This window comes from Equus caballus, chromosome 6, assembly GCF_041296265.1.
Source record: "Equus caballus isolate H_3958 breed thoroughbred chromosome 6, TB-T2T, whole genome shotgun sequence".
Lineage (NCBI taxonomy): Eukaryota > Metazoa > Chordata > Mammalia > Perissodactyla > Equidae > Equus > Equus caballus.
In genome coordinates, this window is record NC_091689.1 from 45321568 (window position 1) to 45338961 (window position 17394).

Sequence of the window (17394 nt, forward strand, 5' to 3'; positions counted from 1 at the left end):
CCAAGAGGCATTTGGTTGGCAATGTCTAGGCTTGAGGAGAACTTTACTGCCAGTACATTCTATTCGGCAATGTACCTTAAGTACTATTAATGAATGATTAAATATAGGACTAATACATAGTTTCCATGAAGCAAAAAGAATCTCTGACCAAGGCCATAAGATTAAAATTGTTAATGAATTTCAAAAGTGACTGATTTATTACAGGATTCCTTCAACGAGGTTATTTATGTATTGATGATCTTTTATGTTAGGTCTCAGTTTCTTCCTCTTTAAAATAAAAAAATTGGGCTTGCTGTGTTCTTACAATCCCTTCCAGCTCTAACAGTCTATGATTTTGATACTTCAGTGGTATTTGAATAAACTACAGGTACAGCAGTCTCCCTTATCCTTGGTTTTGCTTTCCATGGTTGCAGGTGCCTGTGGTCAATGGCAGTCCGAAAATATTAAATAGAAAATTCAAAAAATAAACAATTCATAGTTTTAAATTGTGCATCGTTCTGAGTACATCATGAAATCTTGCACCACCCTGCTCTGTCTTGCCCTGGACGTTAATCATCCCTTTGTCCACTGTATCCACGCTGTATGTGCTCCCCGCCCTTAGCCACTTAGTAGCTAAGTTATCAGATCGCCTGTCATGGTCTTTCAGTGCTGGTGTTCAAGTAACTCTTACTTTACTTAATAATGGCCCCAAAGTGCAATAGTGGTGATGCTGGCAATTCGGTTATGCTAAAAAGATGCCCTAAAGTGCTTCCTTTAAGTGAAAAGGTGAAAGTTCTTAACTTAGTAAGGAAAGCAAAAAAATCATATGCTGAGGTTGCTAAGATCTACAGTAAGAGCAAATCTTCTGTGAAATCGTGAAGAAGGAAAAAGAAATTCGTGCTAGTTTTGCTGTTGCACCTCCAACTGCAACATTTATGGCCACAGCGCATGGCAAGTGCTTAGTTAAGATGGAAAAGGCATTATATTTGTATAAGTATTTTGAGAGAGATCACATTCACATAACTTTTATTACAGTATATTCTTATAGTCGTTCTATTTTATTATTAGTTATTGTTGTTAATCTCTCACTGCTTAATTTATAAATTAAACTGTGTCTCAGAAGTGCATGTATAGGAAAGAATACGGGATATACAGAGTTTGGTACTCCGTGGTTTCAGGCATCCCCTGGGGGTCTTGGATCGTGGCTATCCCCCATGGATACGGGAGGACTGCTGGACACACTGACAGCACTTTGCAGTTGACCAAGCACCTTCATTCCCTTATGTCATCTGATCCTCACAATAATCTTTTGAAGTAACAGGGCAGGTATTATTTTCCCTGGTAGACAGGCGTACAAGCTTGCCCAGGTCACAACTATTAACGGGTAGAACTAGGACTGGATGGAACATTCTGAGTTTCAACTCGGTGCTCTTTCAACTATACCATGCCACCCTGAAACTAATATTGAGAACATGAGGCAGTGTTTGACTTGGACATGTAAAATAACCTAATTGGCAAGGTGACGCAGGTGTTAGGAGGTTGCTGATGATAATGAAGCCCGTCAATTTATCTGAACCAAGAAAGTATGTTTATGTTCACACCGACCCCAGAATCAAACAGCAAATTTTAAGTGCCTAGTGAACATAGGATGAGACCAAGAAACATAAGACAATATAGCATTATTAAACTGATAAAATTTCAAGAGTTTCTTAACTCTTCCAATTCAGTTCGGTAGGTGGCACGTGAGTAAACAGTAGGGGTGGGGTGGAGTGGGAACAGCCAATCCGACATGCCCAATAATAGGTAATCTCTACTCACTACAGTTCTTTTGTCCACTCCAGCAAGGCACACTCCTTTCTTCCCGAAAACAAAAAGCACTGAAAGAATTACCACGTCTAGAAGGATCCCCCAAAGTAGTTTGTTTTCTGATAAGCCCAAGGTAGATGTCTCAGGCCAGGTTGCTGGTTGCTGTCTCCTACTCAGGGATCTTGAGAGGTTGACCAAAATGAACTATTTAATAATGCAAGGGTTCAGCCTAATCTTTTTGGAATCTCCTCAGGCTCTAGATACTTCTTTCTAGGACAATGCAGATTCTCAAAGGGGTCCACAGTTGAAAAAAATTACAAACCATTGCTCTAGAGAGCCATCTTGAGTTTCTTTTTACAAAAATGTACACACGGCACCAGGCTCACTAAGTTTTACATAACATTTGAGGAGGGTCACAGACTTGCTCAAGTCCACTCATGAATCGCACTGCCAGTTAAGAATCGCTGTATTCATATATGAGGTGGTGATAAGTAATAGGAGTAACAGACAGACAGATGCAATGATGACCACCTTGGAGAAGACCTCAGAGAAGTCTTCTCTGCAAAGGAGGTCATTTGCAAGCAGAGACTTGAGCTGGTGGAGACATCCGAGTGAGCATGTCAGGAAAAGGGAACACCAAGAGCAAAGGCCCGAAGAGGGAGGGTGCCTGGCGAGCTCGACGTGCACATCCTCATTTCTACTTCTCTTCCTCGCTTTCTTGTACACCCTCTCCCCTGGGTCCCGGTTCTCTCCTTAAGGAACTTCCCGAGTTCAGGGGCCACGCCCTCACCCTCCCCGGGTCTCACCAAGGCTGCCCTCTCTGACATTTTCAGGGAACAATGAACCGAGAGTGAGCAGAGCTGGGCTCCTGCAGCTCGGGTTCTGCCATTTCGTACGCCCTTGAGTCAGTTACTGGCTGACTCTGAACTTCAGGTTCCTCGGCAACGAGATTATCTTTACGGTCCATTCCAGATCTGGAATTCCGACCCCAAGAGTCTCTTCTTTCTATTTCCCTTCTTCCTCGTCTCCTTCCCTTTCCCCGGCTTCCGCCTTGCAGCGTCTTTCCCCGCAGCTCTCTTGGTCGCTGCACTCCACCCGTCTCTCTGACCCACCTCTTCTTTTCCTGGTGAGCGCCTGCGCAGACAGACGTAGACGATTACTTTTGACCCAGCTTAGCAGCCGTAGTTGGCCGGAGAGCCGGCGGTGGGGGATTGTGGGAGAAGATGGCGGCCACCGTTCACCCCAGGATTCTCCGGGCCCTGCCAATGTCACGTAAGTGTCACCGGGAACAGCTGCCTCCGATCGCGATTCCGAGAGGGGGATCTACAGTTCGGGTAGTGGCGCCGTGCTGCAGCGGCCACGCCGTCTCCCTGGGCGCCTTGGTCTTTCTGGGTCCGGAGCTGCTGCTGCAGTTTTTGCAGTGAGCTCCCCGGCTCACATATCAAATTGTGCGCTTGGAACGGGGTCTGCGCTGAGAGGACGTGAGCAACGGCAAGGGGAGAAAGTGGGGGGACTTGTGAAGGATCGAGAGAATCGGAGTTCTGATAGGGTTGTAGGATTTGGGGTTATGCTAAATATTTGTGTGTGGCGGGCAGGGGGTGGGGGGCGCGTGGGATCTGAAAGGAATGGAGAAAAGTGGAGAGAACGTTCTTCATGGATCGACTTTATGACCTTGTGCAAACCCTTAATTGTTCTCGACTTCAGATTCTTCCTGGCACAATGGAAATGATAATACCACAACGTGAAAGAGTTCCTGAAAAGATTAAATGAAGTAATAGATATGAAAGCACTTTCTAAATCAAAAGCATCTCTACAGATGTGGAGTGCGTTGGGTCGAGGCGCTGGGGCCTGGGGAGCGAGGGTGGAGAAGAATCAGGAGCTTGGCGGAAAGGAAAGGGGAGAAGAGGAAAAGATAGCTTAGGATTTGTCTAAGAGTTGTTCATGTTGCGTTTTATTCTTATTGGATCTGCTGTCATGGTCCTTAAATTGAGAACCTACATTTGCTCTTCCGCTCACCAAGAGAGGCTAGAAAAGCAATGTGAGTTTTTGAGCAGAGGAACATAAGGAATAAAGAATATTGCTCTCCTAATGATGTTCATAATAAATAGAGGAAATGGAGAGGCTGGAGCCAAAGAGGGTAGTAACTTCTATTTGTTGAGCACCTACTGTGTGTGAGGCACTGTGAGAGGTCCTTGCCCTTGTATTACTAATTCTCATAGCAACCCTCTAAAAAGGTTAGCTCCGTGAGGCCAGGGACTTTTTTACTGCTCTATCCACAGTTTCTAGGATAATGCTTGGCCCATAATCATTGAAAAAACAAATAACCATGTGGCTTAGTGTAACATTACCTCTGAAGAATTTTGAAGTAATAATAAACGAAGGCAACTATTATTCATGGAATGCTTAATGAGTGCTAGGTAACGTGCTAAATGCTTTTCGTGCATTTACTCTAATCCTTGTAACAATCTTGTGAGGTATTAATTCTTTGACTCTACTAATTCTTCCCATTTCATTGATTCTGTCCTTCATTACATACTCTTACTTCCTTACTCATCGTTCTAATCATTCCCTTTCATACATTCTCAAATCCCCAGCCTGTCTGCCTTTGTCGTTTAAAAAACCCCAACACTGATGAAACCAAGCTTTCCACTAGTTCCTGCCTGCCTGTGAGCAGTGGAGAGGACGGAGCCAGGGAACACTCCAGACTAACTAACCGGCCTTATTTTAAATTCATGAATAGAAATCTGAAGAGATTTTCAGCACTACATTTTCTTAGGAAATTCACTTTCCCTTTCTCCATAATGATTATTTAATATCACCAGTCTCCTAAAACTTCTAACATGTGCTTCTGTCTCATTCTCAGCTGTAGAAAGAAATCAAAGGAACCAGATGGGAATGGTCTCTTTTTCCCCCTAGAAATCTAATGGCTGACCGGTGGTAATTCTCTGCCTTCCCTCCTGATGCAGTGGGTGAGCTCCTCCTGTTCTGATCGAAGGCCAGTTCCTTCACTTTGCATTCGATCCCACCCTCTCTTACCTATTCATTCCCTCTCCTGAGTCATTTATTTTTCCCCTCTATTGGGTCATTTCCATCGGCATCTAAAAATGTTACAATATCTCATATTAAAAAAAAAATTTCCTTGTCCTCGTTTTCCTCTAATCCCCTTTTTCTTTGTCCCTTTGTACATCCTATCTCTTTTTTTGGCAGGGGAGGATTCCCCCTGAGCTAATATCTGTTGTCAGTCTTCCTCTTTTTGCTTGAGTAAGGTTGTCCCTGAGGTAACATCTGTGCCAGTCTTCCTCTGTCGTGTACATGAGTTGCTGCCACAGCATGGCTAATGAGTGGTATAGATCACGCCCGGGGTCCAGACCCATGAACCCAGCTCACTGAGGCACAGTGCGCTGAACTCACCCACTACGCCACGGGGCCGGCCCGTTGAGAAGGATTTTTGATCCTCCTCTTACCACTCTTGCCTCACATTCTCCCTTTTGCCTGCTCTAGTCAGGCTTCCATTCAGTGGAATAAAAATACGTAAAATACTCTTGTTAAGGCCGTTTAGAACCAACATTTTCTAGATCCTGTGGTTCTGTGTCCTTATCCTACTTCACTTTTCAGCAGCATCTCGTAGAGTTAACTACTCTCCATCAGTCACTTTCTTCATCTGGCCTCTGGATACCATTTTCTTATCTCTGTCAGCTGCTTTTCATTCTCCTTTGCTGGCTCTTTGGGCTAGTCACTTAACATCTCTGAGCCTTAGTTTCTTCATCTGTAAATTGGCAATAGAGATAGCATTTAAATAAGATAATACCTATGACGCACTTCGAACAATGCCAGGTGCCTTTGTAAGTTTAGCTGTTATTATGATGGTATTATTTTTGTATTATGTGTCTGATCGGCATTGTTTGTTTTTAATCTCCGGTTGCAGTAACTATTTGGTAAGCTAGGCTTTTTCTCCAGTTCTATACTTTTGGAGAGGGAAAAACACTGGTTTCTGGGCAGAGTGCCACTGGAAAGTCATCCCTGGAAAACAGACACAGACTGACTTTCTTACTAACTTACTTACCTACTTTTGATGATTTTCATTAGTTTGATATTAAGTTTGAGCTTCATTTTTTTTTTGAAAAATGTTCTCTACTAACTCCCCTTGGCCTCCAATCCTTATCATCAACTTTTTCATTCATCATCAGGTTCAGAGTCTGTTCCGGGTAAGTCTTTTGCTGTTCCCTGCACAAGGTGTCCTCATTCCCACCTCTACGTTGCTATATGTGTTATATGTTTCACATGAAAATCTGTTCTTTCTGTTATTACTCATTAAAACCTTTCTCAAGACACTTTAGGAATCTTTTCTCATGATTATCTAACGTGTTGCCCCCTTACTTTGCATTCTCTCAGTTTGTTTTACTGTGGAGTTTATATTCTCTTAATTTGTTACTGTTTACTGTTTTTTAAATGTGATTTATCTCCCTAGGTAAATTATATCCTATGGGGCAGGGAGTTTACTTTCTCACTTTTGTATATTCTATCCTATGGATTCTTTGTTGTAATAGTTTGTGTTTATTATTGCTGCTGGCACTTGAATTATAACTTTCAATTTAAAAGTTAAATTTAAACTTCAACCTCAGTAAATGAAAATACTGATAGCAAAATGACGTCACAGGTTTCTAGGAAAAGAAGCTCTTTGTATTCGTAGTCACTTTTATATTAACATTTGCCATTTTTGTGTCTTCTGGGGTTTTGTTTAAGGTTCTTCTCTTACTGCAATAGTCACATCCGTGTTTCACGGGCCCCCCCAGCGCCAGCTTCATCATGCACTCATTCCTCATGGGAAAGGTGGGCGCTCCTCAGTCAGTGGGGTCGTGGCCACTGTGTTTGGAGCAACAGGATTCCTGGGCCGATATGTGGTCAATCACCTCGGTGAGTGAAGTCCCTGAGTTTAATACACTCCGACGCCATTTATTAGGGTTGCCTAAGGAGAACCCTGAGCTTTGTTTTCATTTTAACAGTGTTACAAGTTACTCTTATCTTGGATTTATGTAATTTTGGTCTGCTGTGCATTCTGAGCACATCCATACTTTCTATATAGGACGTTAAAACGAGAATAGGGACTCTGAAAAGATATGACATCTCTAACATGGCAAAATATGCTTTTTGCTAAACATAGTATCAATTCACATATTATACTAGAGTTCAAATATTTACCAGATCACTGTTGTATAATGTATCCATATTATTATGTTAACATTGATCCTTGTTTCAATCCATTCTTTTTCAGGACGTATGGGGTCACAGGTGATCGTACCCTATCGATGTGATACGTATGACACCATGCACCTTCGTCCCATGGGTGACCTGGGCCAGATTATCTTTCTGGTAAGAGCCTGTATTACTTATTATTGGAGTTGACAGATGTAAATTACTAAGGTCATTTTTAGGAGGGAAAGTCATATAATGAAGTAGCACTTTCCCCCCTGAGTGGACCAAGGGCATCTGCCATTCACAGGGCAATGTTGTAAACTGTAGTCTCGCCGTCGGCAAATTTCTTCTGTAAAGGACCAGATAGTAAATATTTTAGGCTTCGCAGGTTGTAGGGTCTTTGTCACGATTACTCAACAATCCTCTTGTAGCCCCAGAGCAGCCATGGACAATGTATAAATGAATGGGAGTGGCTGTGTTCCAGTAAAACTTTATTTACAAAGTTACACTGCAGGCTAGATTGGCCTGTAGGCCATAGCTTGCCGACCCCTGCTCTAGACCTGCCCTGTCCAGTGTGCTAGCCAGTAGCTGCATGTGGCTGTTGAGCACTTGAATCTGACTGGTCTAGATTGAGATGTGTGGAAGTGCAAAATACACACCCGATTTCAAAGCCTTAGTATGAAGAAAATAATATTCAATATATTAATAATTTTTCACATTTATTACATTGAATAAATTACATATTGGGTTAAATAAAGTATATTATTAAAATGAATTTCACCTATTTCTTTTTATTCTTTTAAATGTGGCTAGTAGAAAGTTCAGAATTACATACGTGCCTCATGTTATGTTTCTCTTGGACAGTACTCCTAAGACAGAGAAAATCACAAATAGGGTGTTTTATAATTTGGTTTGCTTGGCATAGACTTAACTTAGAGCGATCCTTCCTGAGGATCCCTGTTGTTAGTTTTTAATCTGCAGGTTCTTCCTTGAGGCCACAAGTTGCCAGTGGGCCGAGGCAGGGGGAGCAGAGGAAGGGAGACCCTTCAGGGGAGTCATTAGAAATGTGTGGGCCCTTTTGTTTGTCGCGGTGATTGGAAGCTGCACAGGGTGATTAGGTAGGGCCGGGGATGCTGCCCGTCCTACAGTGGGTCCCGCGGTGTACAGGACGGTCTTTCTCCATGGTGCACAGGAGAGGCTTTCTCCACAGAGCTTTGTGCTGCCACTGTGCCTGCAGGGCTCCTGGGGAGAACCGGTGCGGATTTCCCTGCTGTAGTCTGTTTGAAACTGCTGTCTGAATGGCCACTGGTTTACCAACCTCAATGTGCCCCGTAGGCCCCACCCCTGGGAATTTCATTTCCTTTTGATTCCTTCTCCCCAGGCATCGCTCTCGGGCCATTCGTGCAGTTATGCCTCAAGCTCTTCAACTCTGAGTCTTCTTGCACTCTTCCTCTCCCACCCTTACTATCTTTTCTGAAAAAGACTTTTTAGCTCTTTATATGTCAAGCTGCTTCTTTTGTTGAGTATGTCGCTCACTGTGCTGCAGATTTTGTGTATATTTCACTTAATCTTCATGGCCACCCCGTGAGGTAGGTTGCGTTTTCAGATTTTACATGGAGGTTGGAGAGATCATTTGTACACAGTTAGTAAGTGGCAAACTGGAATTTGCCTTCCTGTCTGACTCCAAAGCTGTTATTCTGTACCGTCTCCTGTACCCCACTCACCATCATCAGTTGTAACTGGCTCCTCCTGCTGAGGGCTTCATGTTGTTCTCGAATCTGAAATAAGAGAATAGTTGTGAATGTTTCCAATTTAACGTTAGCCTTTAAGAGCCATTCCTCCTATCTTCAGTCTGTCACTGATTGCTGCTCAAAATGAAAAGTCAGTTTACCTCCCAAATGATCCTTGGTTCTTTGGCTACCTTTCAGGAAGGCAGACTTGATTACTGGATTCCTTTACACACTTGTCGGGGGCAGTTGGGTAGACACAAATTGATATGCCCCATTAAAAATGAATAGTGTCTTTTCTAGTTCTGTCATTTGATTCCCTGAATAAAATGTACTTTGGACTGTTTGTCTCCAGAAGAGTCAGAGAATCAGCAGGGAGTTTGAGACCTCACGATGATTTCTGTTGTAATAAATGGAGCCTGTGTGAAGTGGTGCCGTGTTCTGACTATAACAGATGGCCCGTTTTGAAACTTGCTGGTTGGGGGCTACAGAAGTGTACATTGCCGGGGGGCGTCCCTTATGATTTCATCTGACTGGCTACTGCTATTGTAGGAGTGGAATGGGAGAAACAAAGATTCTATCCGAAGAGCAGTGGAGCACAGCAACGTGGTCATCAATCTCGTTGGGCGAGAATGGGAAACCAAGTAAGTCTTTCTGTCTAGTTTCTTCTTTGCGTAAGCTGTCTTAGGGTTCAGTAGACATTCACTGGGCCCCTAATATGCCAGGCACTGTAGTTGTGACGTTTTCAGTTAGTCCATCAATAAGCCTTGACTGAATGACCCTTTACATGCCCTGTGGCCCTCCTTAGGGGATTTAGTTGGCAGTGAGTCTGGTATAAGTAAGCAATGTGATGAGCTGCCCGTAACAAGCCAGTATGGATTGTGTCAGTGTGTCTGGTGTCACTAACTTGACAAAACCACCAGTGCTGGTCCTGTGCTTGGATCTGTCCAGCTGGGAGGAGGTGAGGAAGGAGGATTTTCCCTGTTCTGTTCAATAAACCGAACGCTGGTTTTCCTCGAGGAGACAGAATTCTGGATCTGTTCTCCACATTGTTACTCAAAGATGGCATGAGTACCGGTTCGAACAGTTCTTTTTAGCCTTTGTGTGGGTTGTTTATCCACAAATACTGTTTTTATCCTGTAGTTCTATGACATTTTGTTCACACCTCGTTTTTAGCAGATAGGACTTTTTAAAGTTTGACTTAGTTTTTTTGTGTGTGTCTGCCTCATCATATATTTTAAGTTCTGTAATGGCTTGGAGGGTCTTGTTCAACTTTCTGTCCTCCGTAGTGACTAACACAGTGCCTTGTACGGAGGGAGCGTGTAGTTAATGTTATTGGCTAAAATTGGTGACTGATTTTGTAGTTTCTCTTTTTTCCCCTAAGAGAAACAAAGGCCTGGGGGTAAGAAGTGATTACCCTTCTCGCCCTCAACACTTCTCCCCTCCCCACCCAACCAGTGCGGCCAGATGTTTTTCAGAGGCCTCAGGTTATAACTTAGTGTAAGCTATATGTTATGTACAGTAATGATGAGGAGCAGGCCTGTAAAATTGAAAAAAACCATTACATTTGACTTTGGGTTAAATCAGTGCTCTTTAAAAGTTTAACTATTATGAATTCCAGCAATAATATGAAAACCAGCTGATCACAGAAAGCTTTGAAATCCTGAGTCAGGTGTTCTTAACTGATCCCTATTTTTTCCTTCTAGGAATTTCGATTTTGAGGATGTTTTTGTGAAGATTCCCCTAGCAATTGCTCAAGTGTCCAAGGAAGCTGGAGTTGAAAAATTCATTCATGTTTCCCATCTGAATGCTGATATTAAAAGCTCTTCTAGATATCTGAGAAATAAGGTAATGAATTGATTTGGGAAGTGATTCACAGAGCTAGAGTTTCTTGGCCCCTTTGAAACATGAGTTAAATCAGAAGAGTTTCTCACTGAAATGTCCAGAATTAGAAGAGGTTCTAATTCTCCATATCCAGAATTAGATTTGTGGGATGTGTGTCTGTGCGTCTGTGTGTTCTGACATTTTGGTCGAGTGCCTTCTGTTTGCAGGGACATATGCTAAGGAGCTTCAGAGATGGATAGAGCCAGCCCTGATGGGCTAGTGGTTAAAGTTTGGCACGCTCTGCTTTGGCAGCCCAGGTTTGGTTTCCGGGTGCAGAACCACACCACTCGTCTGTCAGCAGCCATGCTGTGGGACACTGTGGCAGTGGTGGCTCACGTAGAAGAGCTAGAATGACTTACAACTAGAATATACAACTATGTACTCGGGCTTCGGGGAGGAGGGAACAAATAGAGAGGAAGATTGGCAACAGATGTTAGCTCAGGGTGAATCTTTCCCAGAAAAAAAAAAGAAAATATATGTATATGTAATATATAATATAAATTATATATTATATTTATATTTTATATATATTATTAAAAAAAAGATGGATACACCATATTATTACCTGCCCTCAGAGGCTTAAAGTTTCTTGGGACATAATAGAATTACACAGTAAACATCATAAAAGGTAGAGTATGATTCTGCCAAGAGTCATATCTGCGTCTCCTACCAAGGGTAAAGGACCATCTTTCTTTGTCAAACCGCTTGCACAGTCATGGTCTTACGCCACTCTTGAAGGAGTGCTGTGAGGGCTGAGGATGACAGAGAGAAATATTTGCTGGGGAAAATGGCTATTCACATAGTATTTAGGCGTCTTGTCCTTCTAGAACCCCATTATGGTCTCGGTTGTACCTAGGGATTGAGCACTCCGCTTTGGAATCAGTCTGTAACCTGAAATGTCTCTGTTGTCAGGGACTCAGAAAGGACTGCATGTCTGGGACTGCCTGTAGCATTTGGCTTCTGCCACAGTGAGCCTGCTTTGAGTCAGACTGATAAGGACCACAGAGTTCCTTGACAATGGCTCCAACTTTTTGATCCACTGTTTTCTTTTATTGAACAAACTATTTATTAAGTGCCTACTGTGTGCTACATATTGTGTTAGGTACTGGGGATATAGTAGTGAATAAAACAGAGCTGGTCTTAGCCCATCTCAAGTTTATATCCATTGAGAAAAATACTTCCAGATGCACCAGACGTTGCAGAGTAGCAGACTGTGCCACAGGAGCGTATAATGAGGGGAGAGGGCATCTGTCATTTAGGAGCATTTAATCACTAGCATTAGAAAATGCAGTGTAAATTGGCTTAAACATGATGGGAATTTATAGGCTCATGTATCTGAAAAATCCAGCAGTAGGACCTTAGCCACACTGGTGCCAAGGTTCATCTGGACTTCAGCTTTGTTTCTCTGTGATTCTTTCAGCTCTTTCTTTTTGGGTAAGCTTTGTTTCTTGTAGTCACACCAGAACTGGCTGAGTATGTCCAGGCCTCACCGTTTCATACTACATTGGAGAGAGAGAGCACACGCTGCGCCTGCCTCAGCCCTAGCTTCATGAATCATCTGAAGTTGTGATTGCTTAGAGGGGATGGTGGGGTAGTCAGTGGTGAGAGAGAGGGAAGAGTCAGAGATGTCCGGCCTCTGGCTTACACCCCTGAGGGGATGGTGGTATTGTTGAATAAGGTGAGAAATGCTTGGGACACTAGGCTTTAGGGCAGTGGTTCTTAGCCTTAGCTGCACATTACAGTCACTGAGGGAGCTTTGAAAAATCTTGATGCCCAGGCTGCACCCAGACCAATTAAAATAAAATCTCTGGGGATAGAGCTTGGGCATCAGTATTTGTAAACTCTCCTTAGGTAATTCCAAGGTACAGCAGAGATGGAGACGTACTGTTTGTGGAGAATGGAAGAGGATGATCCAGTTGGGGACTTGGTTACATTTCAGGTGCATGTCAATCACAGGGTAACGGTGATGAGGTGATGAATGGAGTTTATGATCCTGGAGCTCAGAAGAGAGGTCTGGGTTGGAGATATAAATTAGGGAGTCACCAGCATTTGTTGTTAACTGAAGCAATGGCAGAGCCCAGTGAGGACGTGTAGGTTGAGAAGAGAGCTTTGGACTAGACCAGAGGAGTACCGATGATCAGTGGTCTGGTAGGTGAAGAGGCACCTGCAGAAAATAAAACAAGCAGAAAGACAGAGAGAGTGGATGCAGTGAGCTAGAAGGGAAGCCAGCAGAGTACGAGGTTACGGACACCAAGGGAAGACAGTGTCCACGGAGGGAGTAGCTACTTACCAGAATGCCATTGAGAAGCCAAGTAAGGTGAGAACTGTAGAGTCACCTTGGATCTACTGACGTGGAGGTCATCGGTGATCTTAGCAAGAATAGTTTGAGAGCGAGTGTCGGGAAGGAATCCGGAATACAGGTGAGTGAAGAGAGCAGGAGCAGAGGCATGGGGACAATAAGGGCAGGAAGCATTTTGAAGTGATTTGGTAAGAGGATCAGGGTCAGAAAGCTAGAGGGGCATGTGGAGTTGGAAATTTCTTTTTCTTTTAAAGTAGAGGATCTTGATATTGTTTAAATGCTGATAGGAAGGTGCTGGTGAAGAGAGTGAGACTGAAGATATGGGAGCGAGTAAACTGGGCCGGTTGCTGAGAAAGTGAGAGGAGGTGAGCTCTGAAGCAGTGGAGGTGGCCCTGCTCCTCTGTCGTGGGAAGAAAGGACGGTTGGTTCATGCACCTGAGTGTGGATTTAGTGGCGGGAACTTGGGGTGGTTTTTTCTGCTGCTATATTTTCTCTTTGAATTAGAAGGTGAGGTCATTTACTGGAAGGAAGAGGAAAAAGTAAGGGTGAAATTTGAAAGAACAGAATATGTTTGAAATTGTCATATAGGAGAGTAAACTAATTAGAAGAAAACTCTATTTCTAGAAAATGTTGAGGGCCCAGTTAAAATTGGTAACATGAATTTATAGTGGTACCAATTTATGATTTTTATTTATTTTCCTCCAGCTCTGAAGGCAACAGGAGTGCATGGCTCAAAGAAGAAGGCTAATGGGGTTCCTGTAGGATTGGGATTTTGCCCAGTGGGTGGAGTAAGGGACAAGGGGACAAGTGGTTTACAATATTGGTAAGAGAGTGATTGAAAAGTTGGGCCATGGAATCTAATCTGAATCAGGGGCGGTTAGGAGGGGTTGATACAGAGGAAAGCAGAATCTGGGGTTCCTGAGAAGGCCGGACTGGGGTTCCTGAGAAGGCTGAGGAACACATGAACAGAGAACAAGCAGGCTGGAAGTACAGGAGACTGTCACCTGAGTAGGCTGTGTTCAGTGTTTCAGAAGAAGGGCACTTTTGGTTCTCGATGTGGTCTCTGGCCTGACCAAGTTGAGAGAGGCAGAAGTGCAGTGAAGAGGAGGTCATTAGAGTTGCGATGCTAGAGGTGCCAGTCCACATGGACATTGATGTCACCCACAATGGTGGTGTAGGTAGAAAGAAAGTTGGGGTGGAAAGGAAGACTGAAGTATGTACCAATATCTGCAGTCAACAAGAGGCCTTGTGTAGGAGGTGAGCAGATGATAACAAGTGAGGGTGGTCCAGCAGTTGAGATTAGGAAGATAAATGACCCATCCCTGACTCCACCGGGTTGTGTGCCCTTGCTACTTCCATTATTGTAGCCTGCTCCACCACGCTCTCCTTTCTGACAGGCTGCCAGATTGTTGACACAAACCAAGAGTCTGATTAGAAGGAAAGAGGGAGGCTAGAAAAGTTCTACTCTGATTTTTCTCCTTTCTTCTGCGTAAGCTTCTGTCGAATAAATATGGGAAGAAACCTCACCAGAACTACAAGAGGCAGGGCATTTTTATGTGTTATTTTAAAAAAAATTTCTGTGTAATTGAGTTTTATGAATACTACAATTGCTTTAATCTGGAGGAAAATATGACCTTTGAAATACAAGTAGTGTCATGACAGTGGGACAAATGGAAGCTTCGTTCACTCGTCTCAGAACTGTGTTTGGTTGCTTGTTTAGGCTGTTGGAGAGAAAGAAGTGAGGAATGCATTTCCGGAAGCGACTATCATAAAGCCAGCGGACATCTTTGGAAGAGAAGATCGATTCCTCAATCATTTTGCAAGTACGTGTTCTTAACGGTGGAGAGAGGATGGGGTTAACAGGTTGAAGTTAGCACAAGCTCATGGTGTTCTCTGTCATGATGGACTGAGGTTATATTTTTTCTCCCCAGTTGCCTTTTCCTCCCCAAAGGTTATGTTTGTCTAGTCAACATGCTCCTTCTCATGATCGTCGTTACTGGATATCAAAGGAGGGACTTAGATGCGCGGAAAGAGCGCGGACTTGGAGTCAGAGGCCTGAGTTTGAATTTTGGCCCCAAGACTAACTAGTTCTGTGACTTTGGCAGGTCTGTGGGAGGCAGCTTCCTCCTCTGTTAATGTGGATGTCTTGATGTCTCCCTCAAGCGTGGTGTGGTAGTTGATGAAGTAGCCTGCGATACAGCAGCTGCACGCAGTAAAAGCTGCAGTGTTGGCTCCGTTAATGCTTTTCCTCGGAAGCCCCTGTTTGTTTACTGCAGTCTCACTTTTAGTCTGGTAGCCAAGTCACTTAGATACTGATTTCAGAGACGAAAGGTAGCATCGTACTTGGTCAGACACATTTCATAGGTCTTCCTTGTTAACAGCAATTTCTGTGGAATGGGATTAGATGTGGAATAAGTATTAGTTTGGTCATTACTAAACTAAAACTAGTCAGTTGGTCTGTAAACTGCTTTCATAGGCTGGGAAATGTTTTATGTTTACTCTCATGCTTTTTGTTTGTTTATTTACTAATTAAACTTGGCAGAGAAAATCAGTGTTCTTGACTAAGTGAAGAGATTTTGAGATTTTAGGGGTGAAAAACTGATCTTTTGTGACTGGCTTGTTTCACGTGCGTGATGTCCTCAGGGTGCATCTGGGTTGTGGCGTGTGACAGGATTTCCTTCCTTTTTAAGGCTGAATGATATTCCATTGTGTGTGTAGACCACATTTATCTGTTCATCTGTCAGCCGACCCGTGGCTTGCTTCCAGCCTCTGGCTGTTGTGAATAATGCTGCTGTGAACATGGTTGTGCATGTATCTCTTCCAGACCCTGCTTCCAGGGACACCCAGAAGTAGAGTTGCTGGATCATATGGTGGTTCTATTTTTAATTTTTTGAAGAACTTCCATACTGTTTTCCATAGTGGCTGTACCAGTTTGCCTTTCCACCAAGAGTGCACAGGGTTCCAGTTTTTTCATATCTTTGCCAACTCTTGTTATTTTCTGTTTTTTTTATAGTAGCCATCCTAATGGGTGTGAGGTAATATCTCTTGGTTTTGCCCTAATGATTAGTGATGTTGAGCATCTTTTCATGTGCTTATTGGACATTTGTATATCTTATTTGGAGAAATGTCTGTTCACATCCTTTGCTCACTTTTTTTTTTTAAAGATTTTATTTTTTTCCTTTTTCTCCCCAAAGCCCCCTGGTACATAGTTGTATATTCTTCATTGTGGGTCCTTCTAGCTGTGGCATGTGGGACGCTGCCTCAGCGTGGTTTGACAAGCAGTGCCATGTCCGCGCCCAGGACTGGAACCAACGAAACACTGGGCCACCTGCAGCGGAGTGCACGAACTCAACCACTTGGCCACGGGGCCAGCCCCCCTTTGCTCACTTTTTAATTGGGTTGTTTGTTTTTTGTTATTGTTGAATTCTGGGAGTTCTTTATATATTCTGGATATTAGCCCCTTATCAGGTATATGATTTACAGATATTTTCTCCCATTCCATACGCTGCCTTTTCACTCTGTTAATTTGGGACTTTGATGCACAGAAGTTTTAAATTTTGATGTAACCTAATTTATCTATTTTTACTTTTGTTGCCTATACTTTAGGTGTCTTATCTAAGAAATCATTGTTAAATCCAATATCTTGAAGCATTTCCTCTATGTTTTTTCCTGAGGATTTTGTAATTTTAGCTCTTGCCTTTAGGTCTTTGATCCATTTTAAGTTAATTTTTCTATATGGTATAAATTAAGGGTCTAACTTCATTCTTTTATATGTGGATATACAGTCTTGCCAGGACCATTTGTTGAAAAGACTGTCATTTCCCCATTGAATGCTCTCGGCACTCTATCAATAATAATCTGACCATATGTACGTGGGTTATTTCTGTCTATTCTACTCCACTGGTCTATCTGTCTGTTTTTATACCACCGTTTTGATCACTGTACCCTGTTCTGATTACTGTAGCTTTGTAATATGTTTTGAAACCAGGAAGAGTGAGAGACCTTCAACTTTGCTTTCTTTTTCAGGATTGTTTTGGCTATTTGGGGTCCCTTAAGATTCCATGTGAATTTTAGGATGGAGTTTTCTCTATTTCTGCATGAAACACCATTGGGATTTTGATAGGGATTTCATTCAATCTGTAGACTGCTTTGTGTAGTGTTGACATCCTAACAATATTAAGTGTTCCAATCCTCGGACATGGGGTGTCTTTCCATTTGTTTGTGTCTTTAAATTTCTTTCAGGAGTGTCTTGAAGTTCTCAGTGTGCAAGTCTTTAGCTCAAGGTAGTTAAATTTATTCCTAAGTATTTTATTCTTTCTGATGCTCTTATAAGTTAAACTTTTAAAAATTCTTTTAAAAAACTCTTTTTACTTTTACATTTAACCTACTTGGGATTTGTTTTGGTTTGTGGTGAGATCTAAGCCATTTCTTTCTGTTTGTTTTTCAAAGAGTAGAATGATTGTCTCAGCACCATTTCCCACATACTTGTGGTACTGCGTTCATCAT

General features: G+C 42.8%; 2 protein-coding genes across 4 annotated transcripts in view; one reads left to right on the forward strand and one right to left on the reverse strand.

The window, feature by feature from the left end:
- The window catches only part of AKAP3 (A-kinase anchoring protein 3), a 25597-nt gene extending 22667 nt beyond the window's left edge, over positions 1-2930 (reverse strand). Inside the window, exon 1 of one of the 2 annotated variants that reach the window (XM_001494539.5) lies at positions 2592-2930. In XM_001494539.5, coding sequence (XP_001494589.3) covers positions 2592-2612 — 21 coding nt within the window. In that variant the 5' untranslated portion in view covers positions 2613-2930. Of the gene's footprint in view, positions 1-1797 lie in introns of both variants that reach the window. The other variant, XM_070270895.1, reaches the window with a different exon arrangement.
- NDUFA9 (NADH:ubiquinone oxidoreductase subunit A9) overlaps positions 2924-17394 on the forward strand; it is a 25774-nt gene continuing 11303 nt past the window's right edge. Inside the window, exons 1-6 of one of the 2 annotated variants that reach the window (XM_001494601.5) lie at positions 2924-3057; positions 6529-6699; positions 7058-7155; positions 9258-9349; positions 10412-10553; positions 14609-14711. In XM_001494601.5, coding sequence (XP_001494651.2) covers positions 3009-3057; positions 6529-6699; positions 7058-7155; positions 9258-9349; positions 10412-10553; positions 14609-14711 — 655 coding nt within the window. In that variant the 5' untranslated portion in view covers positions 2924-3008. Of the gene's footprint in view, positions 4755-6528; positions 6700-7057; positions 7156-9257; positions 9350-10411; positions 10554-14608; positions 14712-17394 lie in introns of both variants that reach the window. The other variant, XM_070270897.1, reaches the window with a different exon arrangement.